This window comes from Porites lutea, chromosome 12 (genome assembly GCF_958299795.1).
Source record: "Porites lutea chromosome 12, jaPorLute2.1, whole genome shotgun sequence".
In the NCBI taxonomy this organism is placed as follows: Eukaryota; Metazoa; Cnidaria; class Anthozoa; order Scleractinia; family Poritidae; genus Porites; species Porites lutea.
This window is the reverse complement of record NC_133212.1, coordinates 914,732-933,958: the sequence shown is the minus strand read 5'-3', so window position 1 is coordinate 933,958 and position 19,227 is coordinate 914,732. Positions and strand designations below refer to the sequence as shown.

Genomic DNA, 19,227 nt, shown 5'->3' with positions numbered 1-19,227 from the left:
TAGACCATCGCTGTAATCACGCCACTGTAGCGGTTAAGATAAGAAATCCTGAAAAAATTATAGCTTGAATATATTTTTTATTTGCAGTTTCCTTGGGTTCTGAACATGGAGCCATACACAACAGAGGGCGTGGCCAGAAGAGAATATAACAACAGCAATCCTCAGGCGGCAGACACTGACAGTGAAAGTGGCAGTGTCACCGACCTGCATATGTCAGCGTCGAATTCCTCTCTGCAGTCAAATGTCTCTAATGTATCCGTCAATACACCTGAGATCCAGTATGAACTTGTTGGAGTCATCGTACACAGTGGCCAAGCAAATGCTGGACATTATTACTCGTTCATCAAGGACAGGTGTGCTCAGATTTAGAATCACGAAAACGCGGTTTTTTCGTGGAATTTTCAAATAATCTTCCTGGCCCTAGAGCATTTTTTAAAAGTTCTTTTTTTCCCTGGCGTGAGGTTGGAGCAAGGGAATGGAGACAGCTGAGGAAATGTAACTCTTGATTAGCAGTAAAATCATGGAGTTCTAGGTCCTCATTTTTGACATTTCAGTCTGGAAAACTCCGCCCTTTTTTTCTCTCCAAGCTGTACGAACTATATTCCATTTGTTCCATGGTAATTTTTGCCACTTTTTTAACAAGAAGACTTGTCCTAAAAAACTTGTTGGGAACCCGAGAAAAATATTCAAGGAAAACTTGCTCACTTTCAGTCAACCTCAAATTCATGTGTTGATTTGCAGTAGATCAACCATCAATTTTTTTATACACACAGGGTGGGGGTGAATGGCTGCGATACAAAGGAAAAGTGGTACAAGTTTAATGATATTATTGTTGAAGAGTTCGATATGAATGAAGACACGCTGGAGGCAGAATGTTTTGGTGGCACGTACAAAGCCAATGTTTATGATACAGGTATGCCTGTTGAAATGTGACTATTCTCTGATTCGCTGAATAACTGACTGCCTCATCGATTGATTTACTGACTGAATGACTGATTAGCTGACTAACGGATTCACTGACTAACTGACTGATTTACTGACTGACTGACTGACTGACTAACTGACTGCTTACTTGACTGGCTGGCTGACTAACGGACTGACTGACTGACTGACCGAGTGGCTGGCAGCCTGACTGACGGACTAACTACCTGACTGCCTGACTGACTTGCTGGCTAGCTGACTAACGGACTGATTGACTGGCTGGCTGGCTGACTGACTGACTGACTGACTGATGGACTTTCTCAAAGCCCGTTTCCGGTTTCAGCTGCTTAGGTGGTCAGTCGTAAAATGACTTACTTTTGGCGCCCACTCACGTAGTCGACTTGTGGCAAGGCTAACTGACTGACTGACTTGCTGGCTGGCTGACTAACGGACTAACTGACTGAATGAATGAATCACTGGCTGTCTGGCTAGCTGACTGACTCGCGTACTGGCAGGCGAAAGGAAAAGCAGTCTAATTAGCGATTAACTGTCTTGCAACCTGAAAAACTGATTCGGGTTAAAAGTATGTTCGAATGATCCAATTGTACTTGTTGTCAACGGCTATCTTGAGCGAGGTTCCCTGTCTTGCCGTGAAGATTTGTAAAAATTGTTTTCTGTTTTTAGTCAACAGTTACCCCGAAACTCGTCATCGCTACTGGAATGGTTACATGTTGTTCTATGAATCAGCTGACAAACTCAGGGCCATGAACGGCTCCGGCAATGATGGTCGACTCCTAGTACGACAAGAGGCAGTTATGGAGGGACAGAGGTATGAATCAAAAAACGTCCTCTAAAAGTCAACACCCCGCCTCCTGAAAGATTTGAAAAAAAATACAATTCTACTTTTAACTTAAGTCCAATGCAACTTTTCATTTCTGGGGAAGCATACACAGACGATTTTTCATGCGATTTCGTTGCTGAAAAGTTCGAGTAGGTTCAAACTAAAAGCAATGTCGCGGAGATACATCACCGCTAGTTACACGCGCTATTTCAATTAAAATCGCAGCAATAGACGCCTTAATAACTTGACCATGCGTGACGTAAAAAATATCATCTTATCCTTGGGTGGTTTTGTAAGAAAAACATTCGACGAGCACAGTAAGAGGTTAAGTGATTGGAATAAATAGATACTATAATCACTGGTGTATTCTTTTCAGGTCTTGCCCACCATCTCCGTCATCATCTTCAATTTCCTCGAGTTCAGGCCCTCCATCTCCCACCAGGATAGATGGCCTGTCTCAGCTGACAGCTTTGGTGCAGAAAGGCGAACGCAAGGGCATATTTAAGGATAAAATGCCAGCTGCTATCCAGAGAGTGGTCAGTTAATGTGCAGTCACCATTTTGATTAAAACAAGTATAATATAACATAACAGGATTAAAAACCTCAACCATTTGGGTATTTATAAGCCTGCCCAAGGATTTGAACTCGGGACAATGAAACACTTTTTCACGTGTTTGGCAAATCACTTCTCGGTGTTTGGATATCAGATAAAACACTCCCTCTCGTGTTTGATATATCACTTCTCGGTGTTTGGATATCAGATGAAACACTCCCTCTCGTGTTTGATATATCACTTCTCGGTGTTTGGATATCAGATGAAACACTCCATCTCGTGTTTGATATATCACTTCTCGGTGTTTGGATATCAGATGAAACACTCCATCTCGTGTTTGATATATCACTTCTCGGTGTTTGGATATCAGATGAAACACTCCATCTCGTGTTTGATATATCACTTCTCGGTGTTTGGATATCAGATGAAACACTCCATCTCGTGTTTGATATATTACTTCTTAGTGTTTGGATATCAGATGAAACACTCCATCTCGTGTTTGATATATTACTTCTTAGTGTTTGGACATCCAATGAAACACTTCTTCTCGTGTTTGATATATTAGTTCTCGGTGTTTGGATATCAGACGAAACACTCTATCTCGTGTTTGATATATTACTTCTTGGTGTTTAGATATCAGATTGAACACTCCATCTCCTGTTTGAGATATTACTTCTCTGTTTTTGGATATCAAATGAAGCAGTCCTTGTCGTGTTTGATATATCACTTTGTCGGTGTTTAGACATCGAATGAAACACTTCTTCTCGTGTTTGATATATTATTTTTCATCCCACGCTTTACTCCGAATACATGTATTTGTTTTGAGTTCTAATTAGCTCATGGACAGGACTGTTGCCATTGGTCAGATGATGAAAAACTCTGAATGGTTGGCTGCGGGGACGGTTGGGATTTAAGGTTTTATGAATTTCTTATCCCCGTTGCTCTCTCCATATTTCCCTCAACAGGTTCACACTGAAAATCTTCAATTCATGCAGAATAGGGACGTGTATAATGTGGATTATTTCAGATTTGTCCTCAGTCTTGCATCTTGCAATGCGGTGAGTTACACATAAATCAATTAAATATCTTTAACAAACTGTTTATTGCTGTAGAAAGACTAGCCTTTGGAATTGAGACTAAGCCTTTGCTTATTTTGCTCCTCTGTTGCAGAGAAACACTTCATCCGATAAGCAAACCATATTATCAGTATGTAGCCTACAGCTGGCTGTAAACTTCCTGTTCCACACATATTTTAGGACCACAAAAAAACTCAGGTCAGTAAATTAAAAAACGAAAGTAATCTTTATTTATCCTTTAGTGGCTCGCCACTGACGCGGACAAATAGCTCCAGTATAACCATTAACACAACAAGATTGAAGAACCTTACCGGCAGGAGGCGAACCAAACTTGGTTGAGGAGTTGAACGCGGGACTACCGAGAAACAGATCCAGCTAACTTGTTTCGGGGGAATTGATCCCGAGTTCTCGGAATTGTAAGACTGCCTCTCTGACCTGTCGACCAAGTCGCCTTTTACTGTAAACTGCTACTGTGCTAAAGCTCTTTCCTACGCTGCAAATGTAGGAAAATGTGAACGGGACGCTACCTTCGGGTGTCACGGTAACTGGTAACCTCAAACTAACCGTTCTCTGTGCAGTCAGATTGAAATAGGTGGGGACTCGCTTGTGGCTGAACTGTATTCTGCCAAACTTCAATGAAGTGGGTATTTTGTTATCGCCCGAAGGTGACTTCTGTTTAGAGGTTTTACTGCAGTCAAAATCTGCCCCATTTGTCCGATTTAGGTTAGATATGTTGGTACTACAGCGTAGTGTAGCTGTTGTAAAAGACGGTAACAATTGTTGTGCTTTTGTACAGAACGCACACAGAGGATTGGTGTAGCTGTATTAGTATAATAGTGAAGCACAATAGTGAAGCGTGTGGATGGTTTATGCAGTTTCTCGCCGGTGATAGAGGCAGGGGATACGTCAGGTAAGCGGACAACTACAGTGAGCAGACGTCTCGCCATTATAATCCAATGTTCGGTAGACAAGTAAGAGTAACCTACAAGAGTCGTATTGCAAATTTTTCGATTTTTGTGGTCAGTTGCGCTGGTAAATGTGATAAAATTCTTCCCTGCAAGAATTCTCTGGGATGAGTTAGCTTTCGCAAAGAATTTTGGGATCCTAACAGGGGACGCGCAGGTCAGCTATTGGTCAATCTGTTTTCCTTGTCCCAAGTAACAATCCCAGAAGACTTTGCGAAAGTGAACTCGGCCCAGTTTTTTTTCTCTTTTTAAAGTGGCAAATGTCATCAGTTCTTATGACGTATACTATTAGCAGTCTAAAGGTATGGGATCAGACAGTTCACTGCGTAATGTATCGGTGATTGCTCTTCTTTCTTGTTTCAGACCTTTTCTTTTAGAATGTCCCTCGCAAGAAGTGCGCTTTGCATTTGCCAAGATTCTCGGTGTTACGTTCGAGAGCTTCATAATGCACGGAGGAAGTGCGGTAAAATATGTGCTATTTATAATCTATATTTAGTTATTATTGCTCTTTAAGTACAGTTTTTATTGGTTCTCTTAATCTACCAAACTTCAAACACTGCGCCGCACAAACACCTCACCCACAGATTACCCAAAACATTAACGCGCGCACTCATGCTTCCCAAACAATGAAGTGGCACAGGATACCCAGAGCACTGACGCAAGCACAGAGAACCCAAAGCAGTCACGCTAACACGGGATGAGCAGTGTTGCTTATTCTTAAGATTGACGAGATTGATTACTTGCACCCATCACAACGTTGCTGAGTTGTGAACGCCCACGCAATGCTTTTTGTCTCCAATAGAGGGGTTTCCCTCTGTAAGTTTGCCCTAATGTAGACAGTATTTTTAGCAGAATCCCGCTGGAAGTATTTTATTACCGCTCGCTTAAATTGTAGGAATCTGGACAACTCAATATGTTGATAGAGACCTTACTGCAGATGTGTGATCGAGACGTAGTAGATAACCACAAAAGCTGCTCAGAATACTTTTGGTTAATGAACAGATACGCTACAATGGTGAGTACAATTTACAGTCAACACTTTCTTAACGGACACCTCTCTAAAACGGGCACCTCTATAAGACAGACACCTCTATAAGACGGACACTTCTCTAAAACGGACATCTCTATAAGACAGACACCTCTCTAAAACGGACACCTAGAGTTGGTCCCTGCCTTGCTTTACTCCTTCTAGCTGACTCGCTAGAAGACGGACGTCTCTCTAAGATGGTCACATAGAACCAGTCCCAAAGGCGTCCCTCGTAGAGAGAGCTAACTGTAGTTTTGTCTGCGTATTTTAATTTCTTTTGCTTTCTTTTGATTTCTCGTATGTCACATTCTGAAAAAGATGCTGATACCCCATGATGATACCTCCACGTTAACCAACACAGGACCCCCAGCCTTATTCCCTGTTGGGTGAACAGTTCCTTCTTTGTTCTGTGTTTGTCTTCCACTGTTAGCCTAGAGTTCGCTTCTTTTCCCTAGAGTACATTTTATAAAAACCCAAAGGCATTCCAGGCCCAAAATGTCAGTGAAGTCGCGGTGTACTCTTCGCCTGCAAACTAAACCAACTTATGATACCAAACATACCCCCTCAGGCTTTGATTCATAAATTCATTACACTCATTAAGCTTCCTGATGGTATTTCACGCGTTTTTGAAAACCCGTACCTCATCCTAGCTGCAAGGTTTCTCAGGAATCACTCTTGTAGTGCATACCGAAGATACAGAACATCTTAACAGGCTAATGCTTTTTTGGCTTATTTTCAGAATCGGAAGACTTGTAAACATCTTATTGCGCAAGGAGCTTTTACCAAGTTCTTGCTCTTCTTAGTCGGACCAAATGCTGAAAACGTAAGTTAACATATTGTCATCAGCATAATCTTAGTAGTATAGTAGGGAATGATCAGGCCTTCCTTTCTATAGGAACCTTATTAGTGTGCAGAGTGGTACATTTAATTACATGACCACATACTCTACTCATTTTGCCCTAAGCGAGAAGTAAGGGTTAATGTTAGCTTAGGGGAGGGGTAGGAGGGCAGTTTCCCAGAAATCTAACTTGATCCGTTGCTATTTTTCTCTAGGGTTCCAATCGTAGGTGGAGCTCTATTCAAGCACAGGAATTTTCTCATCTATACAGCGTACTTGCGTTCCTTGTGAGGTCATGTGACGTGTCCACGCAGATTACAGTCGGTATGAAAAATACAAGTATTATACCTCACTACTAAGGTTATAGTTACTTCACCATACACCTGTACTGTGGTCATATCTCTACACAGATCGCAGTTGACAATAGAACAGCACTAGTTATAACATACTGCACCGCCGTACTGTGATACCATAGGCAAACTATAGGCTATAAGCATTCTTGAGTCTGTACCGCTACGGAAGTTTGGGCTTTTGGCTCGTGAAATGGCCCACGTTCGATATATTCAATTCTAACTTGGCTCTCAGAAAGCCTTGGAGTCGTGTCATGTTAGTCATGTTAGAATTTTAATATATGAAACGTAGGCTGTTATACTACAGTTTACTACTCCACCTACTGTTAGACAGTGCTTCCAGAAACAACCCTTTACAATACTATACCACATTGTATTCCTTCATATTTCAACACAGATTACGTCTTTTGTATCTAGCGCAATAATATTTCTGTTGCTGCAATTAATTGAGTATAATTTCTGGTTCAGAACCCAGGTCTTTGCGGCCCACGTTCTCGGATATGGTCCGTACAGACCCACTCATCCCCATTCCCCCTCAAATGGAAGACGCCATATTTGGTGTAAACAATGATACTTACATCAGAGAGGTAAGGCTTACATACACGATTGTACTTGTTCCATTTACCTGTATTTTGCTATTGAATTTTCATTAAGTAGGAAGCATCCATTCAATTGGTGGTAATCGCCCGGAAACGACACAACGATCACTTCGAGCCTTGCGTTGTCGTTTTTGAGATTACAATTTCTTCATAGTTTGTTGCCTGCAATAAACAGACACGACCACAATTGCTCGCGTTGGCCGTTTTCACCCGCTGTTTGCCTCCCCCACCTCTCCCCGTCTTCGACAAATCATGTGACATTATTTTGATTTCAGACATCTCACTATTAAGATGGCGGATATCGTGAATTAGTTCTAAAGGTAACCCTCTCTGAAAAAACACCTCTATAACAGACAGCTGCCTAAAGTGGTCACCCAGTCACTGCCTGCCTTTCATCGGTCATTTTCATTGACTGCCTTAGGCAGACACCTCTGTAAGATGAACACCCTAGAGTCGGTCGCTGCCTATCTTTACCCCTCTTTTTGTTGACTCTTTATGATGGGACAGACATCTCTCTAAGACGGACACATATTGCCGATCCAAGAGGTGTCCATCTTGCAGAGAGTTGTGTGTATTGCTTCTAATTGCCTCCTTTCCGCAGATGTCCACAGCCATTTGTGATGTGATGGGTACATCCCAGCAGATCGCCAACATGTTTATTCATTGCAGCTGGTGCAATGAACACTTCAGTGTTAAAGTCTTACAGCATATCAGGGTAGGTATTATCCGTGCTCATATGCACGAAGAGCTAACACATACACACTGGAAAAAAAAAAGAAATAGGGACCCAACTTTTTAAGCCCCAGTATCCTCGTACAAATTCTCTACACTGATCTCCATACATTTCCTTAAAGAATAATAAGTTCAACAAATTTGTGGAAATTCTCATAACCTTTTCTTTTGATTATGTATGGATATTGTTATGAGGAAATCAATGTTGTTTACTCTTTAAGACTTATACTGACAGCTCTTTTCAAAGGCCTTTCGTACCTCACGTTCAGCTTTGCAGACTTCATTGCCATTAAGCTAGATTGTTTGTGAGATTCTGAAGGTGATCTAAGAAACAACTGGTTTTGAAAACCTCTCTCACACTCAAGGAAACATTCACAAACCAGTAATGAAGAAACTGAGGACGGGTCACACCTTTCTATAGAGTATCTCACTAAGGAGTAAGTTGAGAATGGTCGCGGAGGCTTTAGACTCGTTCACATGTCAGGCTGTGAAGCTGTTCCGTGGAGCGCGAAAACGGTGCGTGAAGAAACTCGAGCGTTACGAGAATGAGAAGCGAGATCTGGTCGTTCGTGATAGACGGGATTCCTACAAACGCGAAGGACTTTGAAGAATGTACCTCTTACCTGACCCACCCCTCCCCTACCCCAAGAAATGCTGCTTCCAATTGAACACACAGTTTACATGACAGCTGTCCTTCCTTTTCTGTGTTAATTTTCCAGGTTCTTCTGGCTACCGTCTCCGCTAATGATATGAAATACCTGTTTGGAGCTCTTCTTGATATACTGGTAATATGACTCTTGTACCCTAGTCTGTTAATAGTAATCTGTACGACTCCCCACTGTTTCTCATGTTTTGTGTCAGATTTTTGTCGACTTTTTTATTCATTCCTTACTTCATAAACCATGGAAGGTCTATTCTTAACAACCTTATAAAGAACTATTGAATTTTGCATTGATTCTTGGGCTTGAAGAAATAAAGCTATGTTAATCACGTCTGCAAGTCTTCTTAAAGCCTTGTTTACTTTCAGATTTTCTTTCAATTTTGTGGAGGCTCGCTCTTTCACTGAGAACATTATTTTTCTTTTTCAGATGGTGGAAGATCCACTACAATTGTTGCGAATAAAATGCGTAGCTGATGAACAGGGTGACGGAGTTTTAGGTAATTTTATCAATAGGTCTGGTTAAGTTGCGGTAAGAGCTGTGAAAGTTTGGAAATGTTTTATTGAGGTTGCGTTGGAGACTATGGAGACTGGGGTGGTGGACGATACTACTCACCTTCCCGTGGTTGCGCGGAGCCTGGGTTATAATTACTCGATAACACAGACCCACAGTTCCCATGATGCAAGTTGACACAACACCGACCCAGTCCTCCGCGCAACCTCAAAGTGGTGAATTACCACTGACTTTTTTTATTTGGGAACCTTATTAAACAGAAGAGAGAGTATTTCACAGGCTTTCACTACACCTTGAAGTCGGTGTAGGAAACTCGGCTGCGCCTCTTTTTCAGCCCTCATCTCGGTGTTTCGATATCAGATTAAACACACTTTCTTGTGTTTGATATATATATATCAGGACCCAGTTGTTCGAAGGCCGTTTGGCGCTAACCTGAGGTTAAATTTTAACCCGGGTTTCTTGTTCTTATATTTGAAAGCATTTTCTCGGGTAACTTTCTCTATACTTTTATGATCATCCAATCATCATATTGTAGACAAAAAGAATTAAACTGAATTTGCTTTTTTACCTTTCAAAGTCTGAATTCAAATTTCGCACTAACCCTGGGTTATCCTAACCCAGCTTTGAACAACCCGGCCCAGACCGTTTGTGTAACCTGTGTAACGTTCATGATGGTATGCAAGTCATACTCGTCCATAGGAGGGGAGGGGAAAGCTGTCTACAAGCTAACTCGAGCAATGCACTTAGCGGTACCAGTGTCATGTCCACACCCTCGTACTGTTCATTCCCAGCTTACAGTAGCTTCCTGTTTTTATTTGTAGCCGTTATCAAGTCAAGCAACACAGCTGACAGCAGACGCGCCTATCAGTGTATCAAATTTCTAGTTCAACTCGCTAACAAATGCCCGCAAGCTAAAGATTATTTGCTTCAAAACACGTCTCGCTGGCAATGGGCCGTGCAGTGGCTCAAGAGAAAAATGAACGAGCATTACTGGGCACCACATACGTCATCATCCAACGAATACTCGTCCAGCCGAACATTTCAACGAACCTCAAGCGCTGCCGACACCCTTGCCGAGGCTACAGCTTTGCTTACCGAACTCGAGGCAAAGGATGGCGAAGTTAACACGAGTGATGAGGTGGACGACTCGGATAACAAGTTAGAAGGCGAAGATTGGGAAAAGGAGGGAATGACTTAAACTTCAAAGGAAAAGATGAAATGATGAGAAACCGCGATTCTAGGACGGGAAGAAAAACCTTTGAAATTTTTTAACAACATTTCAAAATGGATACTGCTCACTGAAGACGTTCTTGGTTGAGGTTTTATCGACTCGCTTAATCAAGTGGCCAAGTTTGCACATGTAAACAACCTTCGTGTTTTAAATTAAACCAGAAGAAAGTATTGGTCTGTTCATAGACCAGACAAGAGACACTTGTCGGCTTAGAATCACCGAACAAACTGAGAGGAAAGTGCCCTTCAACGGCTTTCATTTGAAAGTTCTCTTTGGGACTTCATTCTTAAACTCAAACGTACACTGTCAGCTACATTTCGTCAACAGTTCACATATTAAAGCCTCGGAATGCGGAAGTGAATGTTATGTGCCAGTGAATTTGTGCAGATGGGAGTAGTATTTCAAGGAAGGGTTACATTTTGGACATAAACAGCTTTTTTCGATGCAAGGAAATACGCAGTGAAATATTTCTCACTGTCGTGAAACCCTGTTACAATGCAATATATTTTCATCGTACTTTCTAATATAGTTTGACCTCGCCGGCACTTATGTTTTTAATTTCAAAATTAAATCTTACTCTAAGTTAATTAAGAGTCGCGTAAAGCGACTGCCATTTTGGCGTGAAATTCTGTTTGCATTCTCGTCCCCAGAGCCTCTCGGCTTAAGACAACGTGACCGAAAGAAACGACGGGCTCTGAGGACGAAAATGCCCTGTTTGACGTTACAGGCTCCCAGAGCATGCGCGTTGTGCAAAGTAATCACAGTGACTGCTATGTTATTGTTTCTGTCAAATGGGGATTTACTCACCAGTTACGCATGCGTAACAAAGAATGAATTGTGTGGAATCAAGAAGACAGTCCCCTAAAAATGGAGATTTCTCTCAAATTGCACATGCCCTAAGACTGGGAGTGAGTGTACTGTGTTAACACTTGAGGCTAGAGGTCCACAAAAAATGGACTAGGAATATTCCAACAATAAATTTCGTCAATAACATAAGATATATCTATCAACTTTTTTTGGCTTTGCGAGAAGAGAATTTGCCGGCCAATGTCACGAATGTCGTGACTCCGATCACTCGTCACGCACCCTATGGTTGCGTGACAGAATGAGACGCTGTACAGAAACACAAAGTAGTTTTTAATGTCTGCGTCCGAGGAGGAAATCCTGCGCCATGACCATTCAAATAAAACCAGTCCAGCAATACTTGAGATGTCTTCAGTTTTTACTTTGATATCGTTAAGAATGAAAAAGTTAACTGTTCATCAATGTGCGATACTCCACTTGATTCTGCAGCATTTGTAGAAACACTTGGTGCTTCTTGTCATAATACCTGGAATTAACATAAGTAGTTAAAAATTGCTTCCTTCAATGGAGGAAAAACGAACAAAGAGAGGGAGAAAACTCTGTCAACTTTTTATTAATTCACGAATGAACATCAAAATAAATCCCTAGCACGAACGAATTTTGGTATTGAGATCCTTAATTCTCACCCAACAACTTTGCGGTATTTAATTATGAGAAACTTTATTTAACAAACGAGAGAGTGTTTCACCTGTTATTTTATAACCTTAAATCCAATTATCAAACAATGTTTTTTGTACACTCTCGATCTACTTCTTGTTTTTTTTGGATATCCGATAAAACACTCCTTCTCATGTTTGATATGTCGCTACAAAGTATCTGGATATCGAATCATACACTCCCTCTCCCTCTCGTGTTTGATGTCACTCCTCGGTGTCTGGCTATCAGGTGAAACACTCATTCTCATTTGTGGTATATCATTTCTCGATGTTTGGATATCAAATGAATCACTCCTTCACGTGTTTGAGTATACCACTACTCAGTGATGCGATACCAGGCAAAACACTCTTTCTCGTGTTTGATATAGTATTTGTCAGAGTTGGAATATCGGATGAAACACTCTCTTCTCGGTGTTTGGATACAAGAAAAGGATACAAGATAACATTTTGGATCTTCCAGGAGAGAGAAAAAACGTTCTATATGAAGGTAAGTAGTATTTTATAATTTCTTACTGTTTGAGTATGTCTTGTGGCATCACCAGTTTGCCTGGTGCATTCATGCTTTTCATGGCCTCCTTTGGAATCAAACACAGCAAATAAGGTTACGAAAAAGAAAATGTCGACAGTACAACCCATTCTAGATGTGTTACTTGTCCAATAAGAATTTTTATCTCCTTATCCTAGTTACTTTTAAAGCGTCAGACCACATGCAGGCAAATCTCTATAAGAGGGTCATCCCTGGAACCAATAGTGAGTGTCCATCTTAGAAAGGTGACGGTCTTATAGAAGGGTAAAAGACAAAGACTGACGAAGGGCAGAGACCAACTTTAGGTGTCCAGTGTTTGCAACTCGGTGAGGTTCTGAAAAACTGCCTACCTACCTAACTACCTAACTACCCAACACCCACCCCAAATGCCCCCCCCCCCCCCTCCCTCCCCGACCCAAAGTTAACAATACTTGTTCTTAGTCAGGGCAAACTGTTGCGCTAGGGTTGGGTAAGTGCGCCCGCACCTCAACACCACTACCGATTTGGAGAAGAAAATTACTCTGTTGAATCACTCGCTAACCTGAACGGAGGAAAAATCGCCTGATACGTATGCTCCCAAGATAGCTGAGCCCACAAGCACACACTCACTTTCACGCGGCAGCACGCAGGGCAGTCCTGTGAAAAAATATTTTTTTTATACTTTTTAAAATATTCTTACAAAAGCTACTAAGAAATAAGTCAAATGTTATTTCTCGTAGTTCCTACTAGTATTGGCAGTGTCTGCCATCTTTTAGTGATTTTCCTGTCATTATGTTACAAATATTGATTATCAAGCAATATCATACTTGAAACCCTTTGCTCGACTTTCAATGGAACTGACCTGTTACATCAGCGTGAGTTTGAATAAACAACTCATTTTTACTGAGACCTCCACAAAGGAAGAGAGTGGTAATGCAGTGTCCTGCTTTGTTCAGGCTTTCAATGATGTGGCGAGTACCATGCTGAAAAAATGAAAAAAAGCAACAGCCATAATAAACACGTGTAGAACAAGCAACAGGAATGGTTGGAGAAGAGCGAGGGTGTAAAAGGGAGTGGCAACATGAAATGACTAGTTCGAAAGTGATGTGGTGCAAATTGCAGTTTTATTAATACACGTTGAGACTTCGAACCAGTCAAATTTATCCTTCATTATCACTGCCAACACAGACTATACACCATAAGGTTCCACAATAATGGTTTTCAAGTGGGTGATTCATGATCAATCTAAGCCTCCAAGCCTTTGTTGTCGGGTAAAGGAGACCTAGTTACAGACACAAATTTTTTGTAACTTTGAAAACCTGTGTTTTTCATCTACTGTCGTCTCCACCCTTCTATCTTAGAAGAAGTGCAGAGTTCACGATGTGCGAAAGATGTATGATGGAAAACTTCGGAGGGGGTGGGGCGAGTCAGGACCCCTGGGACCCCCTCCTATTTCACCTCGATCCATTTACTCAGCACTTAGTCTGTAACAAATGGTATCTGTAGTCAAGTTAACATAGGTTATATTACTTACCGCAAGAGCCTGTAATGTAGCTAGATACAGAACGGCAAGACTATCTATGTCAGTTGTAAGGGTTAATCCACAAATCTGAAAGAAAAATAAAGTCTGCAGGACTTCTTGTCAGGAAAAATTTCAAGTACGTATTTACGGCTCAATAATTGCTCCGGGGAGGATCAAAATCAACCAGGAGCCAGATTTCTTTCAGACACCACTACTTAACATTTATATCGCTCCATAACTGCAACACGTTTTTCCTTCTAATGATGGCAAAAACACTGAATACTTTGCTACAGTAGGTGTGACAATAAGAGAATTTATAATTTGCACAAGCGACTATTTTCAAATTTAGCGTTTGCATTTATTGTTGGTGGCAAAAAACACTTTTTAAATTGCTTACCATTCCAGTCATGGATGGATCAGCTATTGGTGATCTGTTACCATGGAAATCTGGTATCACGTGTGTATTTTGCGCTAACAATGCTACGTTCGTAAGTTCTCGTTTCACAGCTAGAGCAGTCAAGTGTCTGTTCAACTCTTCGTAAATGGAGGAACCACTGAAAGAATTCAATAAAGAAGTTATGTCAGGCCAACGGTTTTAACGTTGAAGTCGTGTAGGAGCCACAGGGCACCCACACAACCACAGCTCAACCAAGATTTTGTGGCATTAGGGAACTAGAAGTATTGGTATCTGTCCGTAGATGGGATTCTTGCCTAAGTTCCATCTCATTATTGGTCACTGGTTATTTTTTTAAAGACTGCACCTGTCCAAGGGGCAAGAAAAAACAATATCCCACAGCACTCATGCAATGATCTTAGAACTGAAGTCCTGAATATCCAAACAAACAAAATGCAAAAGGAAATGATTTAGAGACAAAGAAGATGTATCTAACCTTTTTTCAGTTTTTTCTTTCAGTTCTGGATATGCCACATGTGTCTCTATAACGTGATCAATCTGTTAATTTCACAAAAAAATGGCTCCTTAGCAACAGTTGTTAATCTAACTACAATCTGAGGTGTGAGCAATAGAGTTAATCACGTATATCCTACCCCACTGCCTTCAAAGTACAAAAACCTACATAACAGTCAGCAGGCCAAAATAAAACTTCATTTCCATTGCTTTCTACTCTTACCAGTTTCCCAGTAACACTTTGGCCACCTTCATTTACCCACAGGCCTGGCACCATGGCAGAATAGTATGGCCCCCAGACTCCTGGAACAAACACTGGCTCTTGACTGATCTGAAGCACAGAAAAATAGCTCCATTAATTTTATGCAAAATTTATCCTTTGAGTCCCAGCATCTAAATACTATTTCTCTAAACTGATCTTCATACATTACGAGGATTTGATAAAAGATCAAAGCATTTTCCTGTAAGTGATCATTATATTTATTATAGTTGTACCTTTTTCTCTTGGTTATATATTGATATCGTTAAGAGAAAATTGGCATTGACCACTCTTGGCACTTAAAGGATTAACCTCGTTATTAGAATCTAGAGTTTCTCTTTTTATCTCCCTCTAAATCACTCCAGGGGAAAGGAAGAGGAGAAACCTAGGGAGAAGGTTGATGAGAAACGTAACTTTTTGGTAACAAATCACAGCAATACTTACAGCCATATGACAAGATGATGTCCCACAAATGATAGCTAGGCGAGAAGTTAAAGGTATGTTCTCGCCAAGGAGCAAACTTAAATCTGCACCAATCACACCTTCGTAAAATAAAAGAAGGAGAATACAGCTATGAGAAGAAGAATCAACCACTGTTTATGCAGTAACTATGGTAACCACTCTTACCCAGTCCCCCCGCATGTGCATCAATCAGCGAGGTGCCAACTGGCATGCCTTCCCATAATCCTAAGTCATTTGCAGCTCTGAGTGTCAGACCATTGCCGACTGGCTCACCCCCACTGCTTACTTTGCATCCTAAGGATAAGAGTATACAAAGTAAACATTTTCAGGAGATTTTCAGAAAGAGTTGCTTGAGCAGGGTAAGTGAGAGTTAAATGACAAAATGTCCTGGTAGATGTAGTATATTGCAAGAATGGCACAAGGAACTACATTTCTGTCATGTATGCACACTAACTTACCAAGTTTGGAGTACTCAGTATCAACGAGGTCTTCCAAACCAATGATCTTTAAAAAGGAATCCACCCAGCCACTGTTAGATGAACCTGCCAATATTAACCAACACATATATGTATCAAAGCGCATCACAGATCTGGGGTGTGGGTTGGGGCAAGGCTCAGGGGCGTAGCCAGGATTTTTCAAAGGGGGGGTCACAGACAGGGACACCATCCGGGGATCGCAGACTATATATGGTTTATACTGCTGCTTTCCCTCGTGTATTAGTGGGCTCAGTCATATTATCATGGCATGAAGGCCCATATTAACTAAAGACAAGAGCCGTTGACAAAAATACTTTACAAAAAAACAAATTTTAAAAAAGTGGGCTTTTAACTATGGCTTTTACGGCCAAGATATTGTCATGGCATTTTCACCACCTGAATATTGTAGGTTGTTTGCTCAACAGAAGGCCTATCAGGAAGGGGGGGGGGGGTCACAGGCACCCCAGGACCCCCCTAGCTATGCCCCTGAGACTAGATAAGAAACCATGCAATGAGGGGTGGGTGGTCAAGATGTGACTTCTTCTAAACCAATACATTGCTTGTTGGCATGAAAGCAGTCTACTCACCTTCATGCAACTGTGAGTTATGACCCATGTAATTGAATTTACAAACAAGTGAACACATGGACCTGAGGAAACAAAATATTGTAATATATCTGAAATGGACACATCTAACAAGATGAAGAACAGCCTGCGAGCAAGCTCTCTGCTGTCCACTACTCTCAGAGCACCCCGCCTCTCTAGAGCCCCCCCAGATATCTTGCTCACAGGCTGGATTAAGATAGATAGCATAAGTAAAACTACCACATTTAAGGATCAACTAACATTCTTCTTTTGAGATGATGTTGGGGAATTTTCTGGTTCATGGATTTTCTTGGATCGTAAAATGCTAACCTTGTTGGATTATCTGTAGCTCTGTAAGTGAGAAACTCTGGCAGCTCCAGGAAAAGATCACATTTTTTCCAACACTTCTCAGGTAAGTTCTCTTTCAACCAAAGCAATTTAGGCATCTCCATTTCTGGTGAAATAGATCCCCCAACATAAGACAGTACTTCATGCTTTGTGTCATTGATCCTCTGTGCTTGATCAATTGCTCGGTGATCCAGCCACATTATCACATTTCGTTGGTTATCCTGTGTTGGGCTGATAGTCACAGGATCCCCAGCTGAGTCTAGAGCAACCAATGAGCATGTTGCATCAAAACCAATGCCCTTTATCTTCTGAATGAAATCCTTGTCACTGCTTATTGAAGAAGAAACTTCCTACAAATACGTAAAATTAGGAGAACAACTAGGTTTTAAAGGTAGATTATTCTTCCTGAATACTTGCTACCTTTTCACAGGAGGGAGGTGGCAGTTCAAAGGCCTTGCTATCCCCAGAAATATAAGATAAAGTTAAATTGAAAGGCAGTATTAAAAAAAGGATTTTGAGAAGGGTGTGGCACACCCCCATGCTCCGCCCTCAACTCCCCGCCCCCCTCTTCCGGTGGTCCCAGATCATAAAATTGAGTAACAAACTACCTTGACCACTGTGCAGACATTTCCCCATATATCTTCCGACGATTGCTCGAAATAGTTCGGCTGGGATTTCCATATTTTTAAAGGCCGGATGGCTGATGATACGATCTTGCCATTACTAGAGACGAGAGCTGCCCTTACACTTGCGGTGCCGACATCGACACCGACATAATACGGTTCTACCATCCTCTAGTACACATTTCGGTTACTGAGATCAGCGGCAATCCGCCATGTTGCCGGGCAATGGTGAAAGAGTCTGGTACCAAGTTGAAGCACAGGTACCCCAAGCTCACGAGTGAGAATCCTTCTGCGACAACATTTGTGAAACCTCTTTTGAATTGTGACTTAGACTTTGTAATGAATGGCTCTCGGAAGCGACCGCAACCACTTTTGGGATTTCTCTCGTGAGCGGCCACTCAGAGTCTTATGACATAAAAATCAACACATCAATGAAACTGCAGACTGCCAATGGTCTAAAAAATTGAACGTAAAGTTTAGCTGTGTCTATCAGTTATCAAGATACTCATTAAACTTTAACTTTTTTTTTGTCTTTTTCTGTATTAATTATATTTATGAGCCAGTTTCTGAAGCTCTTGTAAGCTCTACAGCAGACGACCACTTTTCCGAAATTCCGAGGTGGTGGCTTACGAGAGCTTCAACTGGAAAGAAAAACTTCTTAAATTGTTTTCTCGTTTTATTTGTAGTGTGTTCTTTAATGCAATTTTCAATTCATTTTTCTTGCTACTACTTTTCCGACACTAATTAAGCTCAAAAATGCCTTATTCTGTTAGCAAAATGCCTTAAAAATGCCATTAAAAAAAAAAGACTTATTATACTTGAAATTAACGAAACATGGCCTGCAGAACCGTTTCTTCAAGACAACTCAACCTTATTTCATTTGTAAAAGAATATCATCGGTTCAAATAAGGAGGGCGGCCAGCCGGTTTAAGCAATATCTTTTTACTTCGTTAATTTAAAGTTCCGACAGGTGGTTTCGATATATATCGTGAACCAGTTCGAATCACCATATGATATGGTGCTGATTCAACTTCCTTCATTAATTCAATTAGCTCAATATCGAAGTAAAAAAACATCATTTCTATCTGTTAACGGGCTCACTCTTTTTTTTTTTTTGAAACAAATGGATTCTTTGCCCCTGTTTTAGAAAAATGTATCTATGGAACATTGGACCCGATTAATGACTCCCATTACAGAAACCCCGGTAGAACGAAAGACTTTCCTTTCATCAGTTATAGTAAAATAGTGTATGGAATATATTCCGGTAGAAACGAAAGATTTTTCAAGTCCCTCGGTCTTTTTTGTTAGTCCATCCTTGTTTGTAAATCAAGATATTGGTAAAGATGACGAAACACAGTAAATTAAACAAAATACGTGAAACACAAAAATGCGAAAAATGCAGGCTTATATAATATCGTGCACACGTTATTAACTTAGCGGCTAAAAAAGAAGCCAAAAAATCTTGACCAATACGATCTAGCCATCTTTACGGAACCAAAAAATTATAATTAAGAATTTCATTAAACTTGTCTTTGTTTTATTTCTTTTTATTGTCTTTAAGAAAGACAGGAAATTGGAATCGCAGAGGTGAACTGTGACAAGAAGTATTTCAGAGAGGGGAGCAAAGACGTGGAGGTTAATGGTATTTGCCTTTTTTGGAGGGGAGGGGGCTACATTTAGGTTGACAACAGCCTATATCTCTAGATCACCGGACGA

The 19,227-nt window shown here is 41.0% G+C and overlaps 2 protein-coding genes across 2 annotated transcripts in view; one reads left to right on the top strand and one right to left on the bottom strand.

Moving 5' to 3' along the window:
- The window catches only part of LOC140921715 (ubiquitin carboxyl-terminal hydrolase 24-like), a 40,545-nt gene extending 28,782 nt beyond the window's left edge, over window positions 1-11,763 (top strand). Inside the window, exons 48-63 of the mRNA XM_073371727.1 lie at window positions 88-353; window positions 774-913; window positions 1,606-1,750; window positions 2,139-2,298; window positions 3,281-3,373; window positions 3,486-3,589; window positions 4,188-4,301; window positions 4,720-4,819; window positions 5,252-5,371; window positions 6,123-6,206; window positions 6,437-6,545; window positions 7,040-7,158; window positions 7,772-7,885; window positions 8,622-8,687; window positions 8,991-9,060; window positions 9,896-11,763. Of these exons, the coding sequence (XP_073227828.1) occupies window positions 88-353; window positions 774-913; window positions 1,606-1,750; window positions 2,139-2,298; window positions 3,281-3,373; window positions 3,486-3,589; window positions 4,188-4,301; window positions 4,720-4,819; window positions 5,252-5,371; window positions 6,123-6,206; window positions 6,437-6,545; window positions 7,040-7,158; window positions 7,772-7,885; window positions 8,622-8,687; window positions 8,991-9,060; window positions 9,896-10,272 (2,181 nt within the window). The 3' untranslated portion in view covers window positions 10,273-11,763. The remainder of the gene's footprint in view (window positions 1-87; window positions 354-773; window positions 914-1,605; window positions 1,751-2,138; window positions 2,299-3,280; window positions 3,374-3,485; window positions 3,590-4,187; window positions 4,302-4,719; window positions 4,820-5,251; window positions 5,372-6,122; window positions 6,207-6,436; window positions 6,546-7,039; window positions 7,159-7,771; window positions 7,886-8,621; window positions 8,688-8,990; window positions 9,061-9,895) is intronic.
- Window positions 10,793-17,726, bottom strand: LOC140921716 (FGGY carbohydrate kinase domain-containing protein-like). Its single transcript, XM_073371728.1, has 14 exons — window positions 17,497-17,726; window positions 16,871-17,238; window positions 16,544-16,605; window positions 15,939-16,022; window positions 15,646-15,774; window positions 15,463-15,560; window positions 14,983-15,090; window positions 14,743-14,804; window positions 14,250-14,406; window positions 13,865-13,939; window positions 13,193-13,313; window positions 12,893-12,987; window positions 12,339-12,400; window positions 10,793-11,635 (listed from the first exon to the last, which is right to left on the bottom strand). Exons 1-14 carry the CDS (start codon window positions 17,677-17,679, stop codon window positions 11,557-11,559), a joined length of 1,683 nt encoding a protein of 560 aa, XP_073227829.1. The 5' UTR covers window positions 17,680-17,726; the 3' UTR covers window positions 10,793-11,556.
- Between the last annotated feature and the right edge of the window lie 1,501 nt (window positions 17,727-19,227).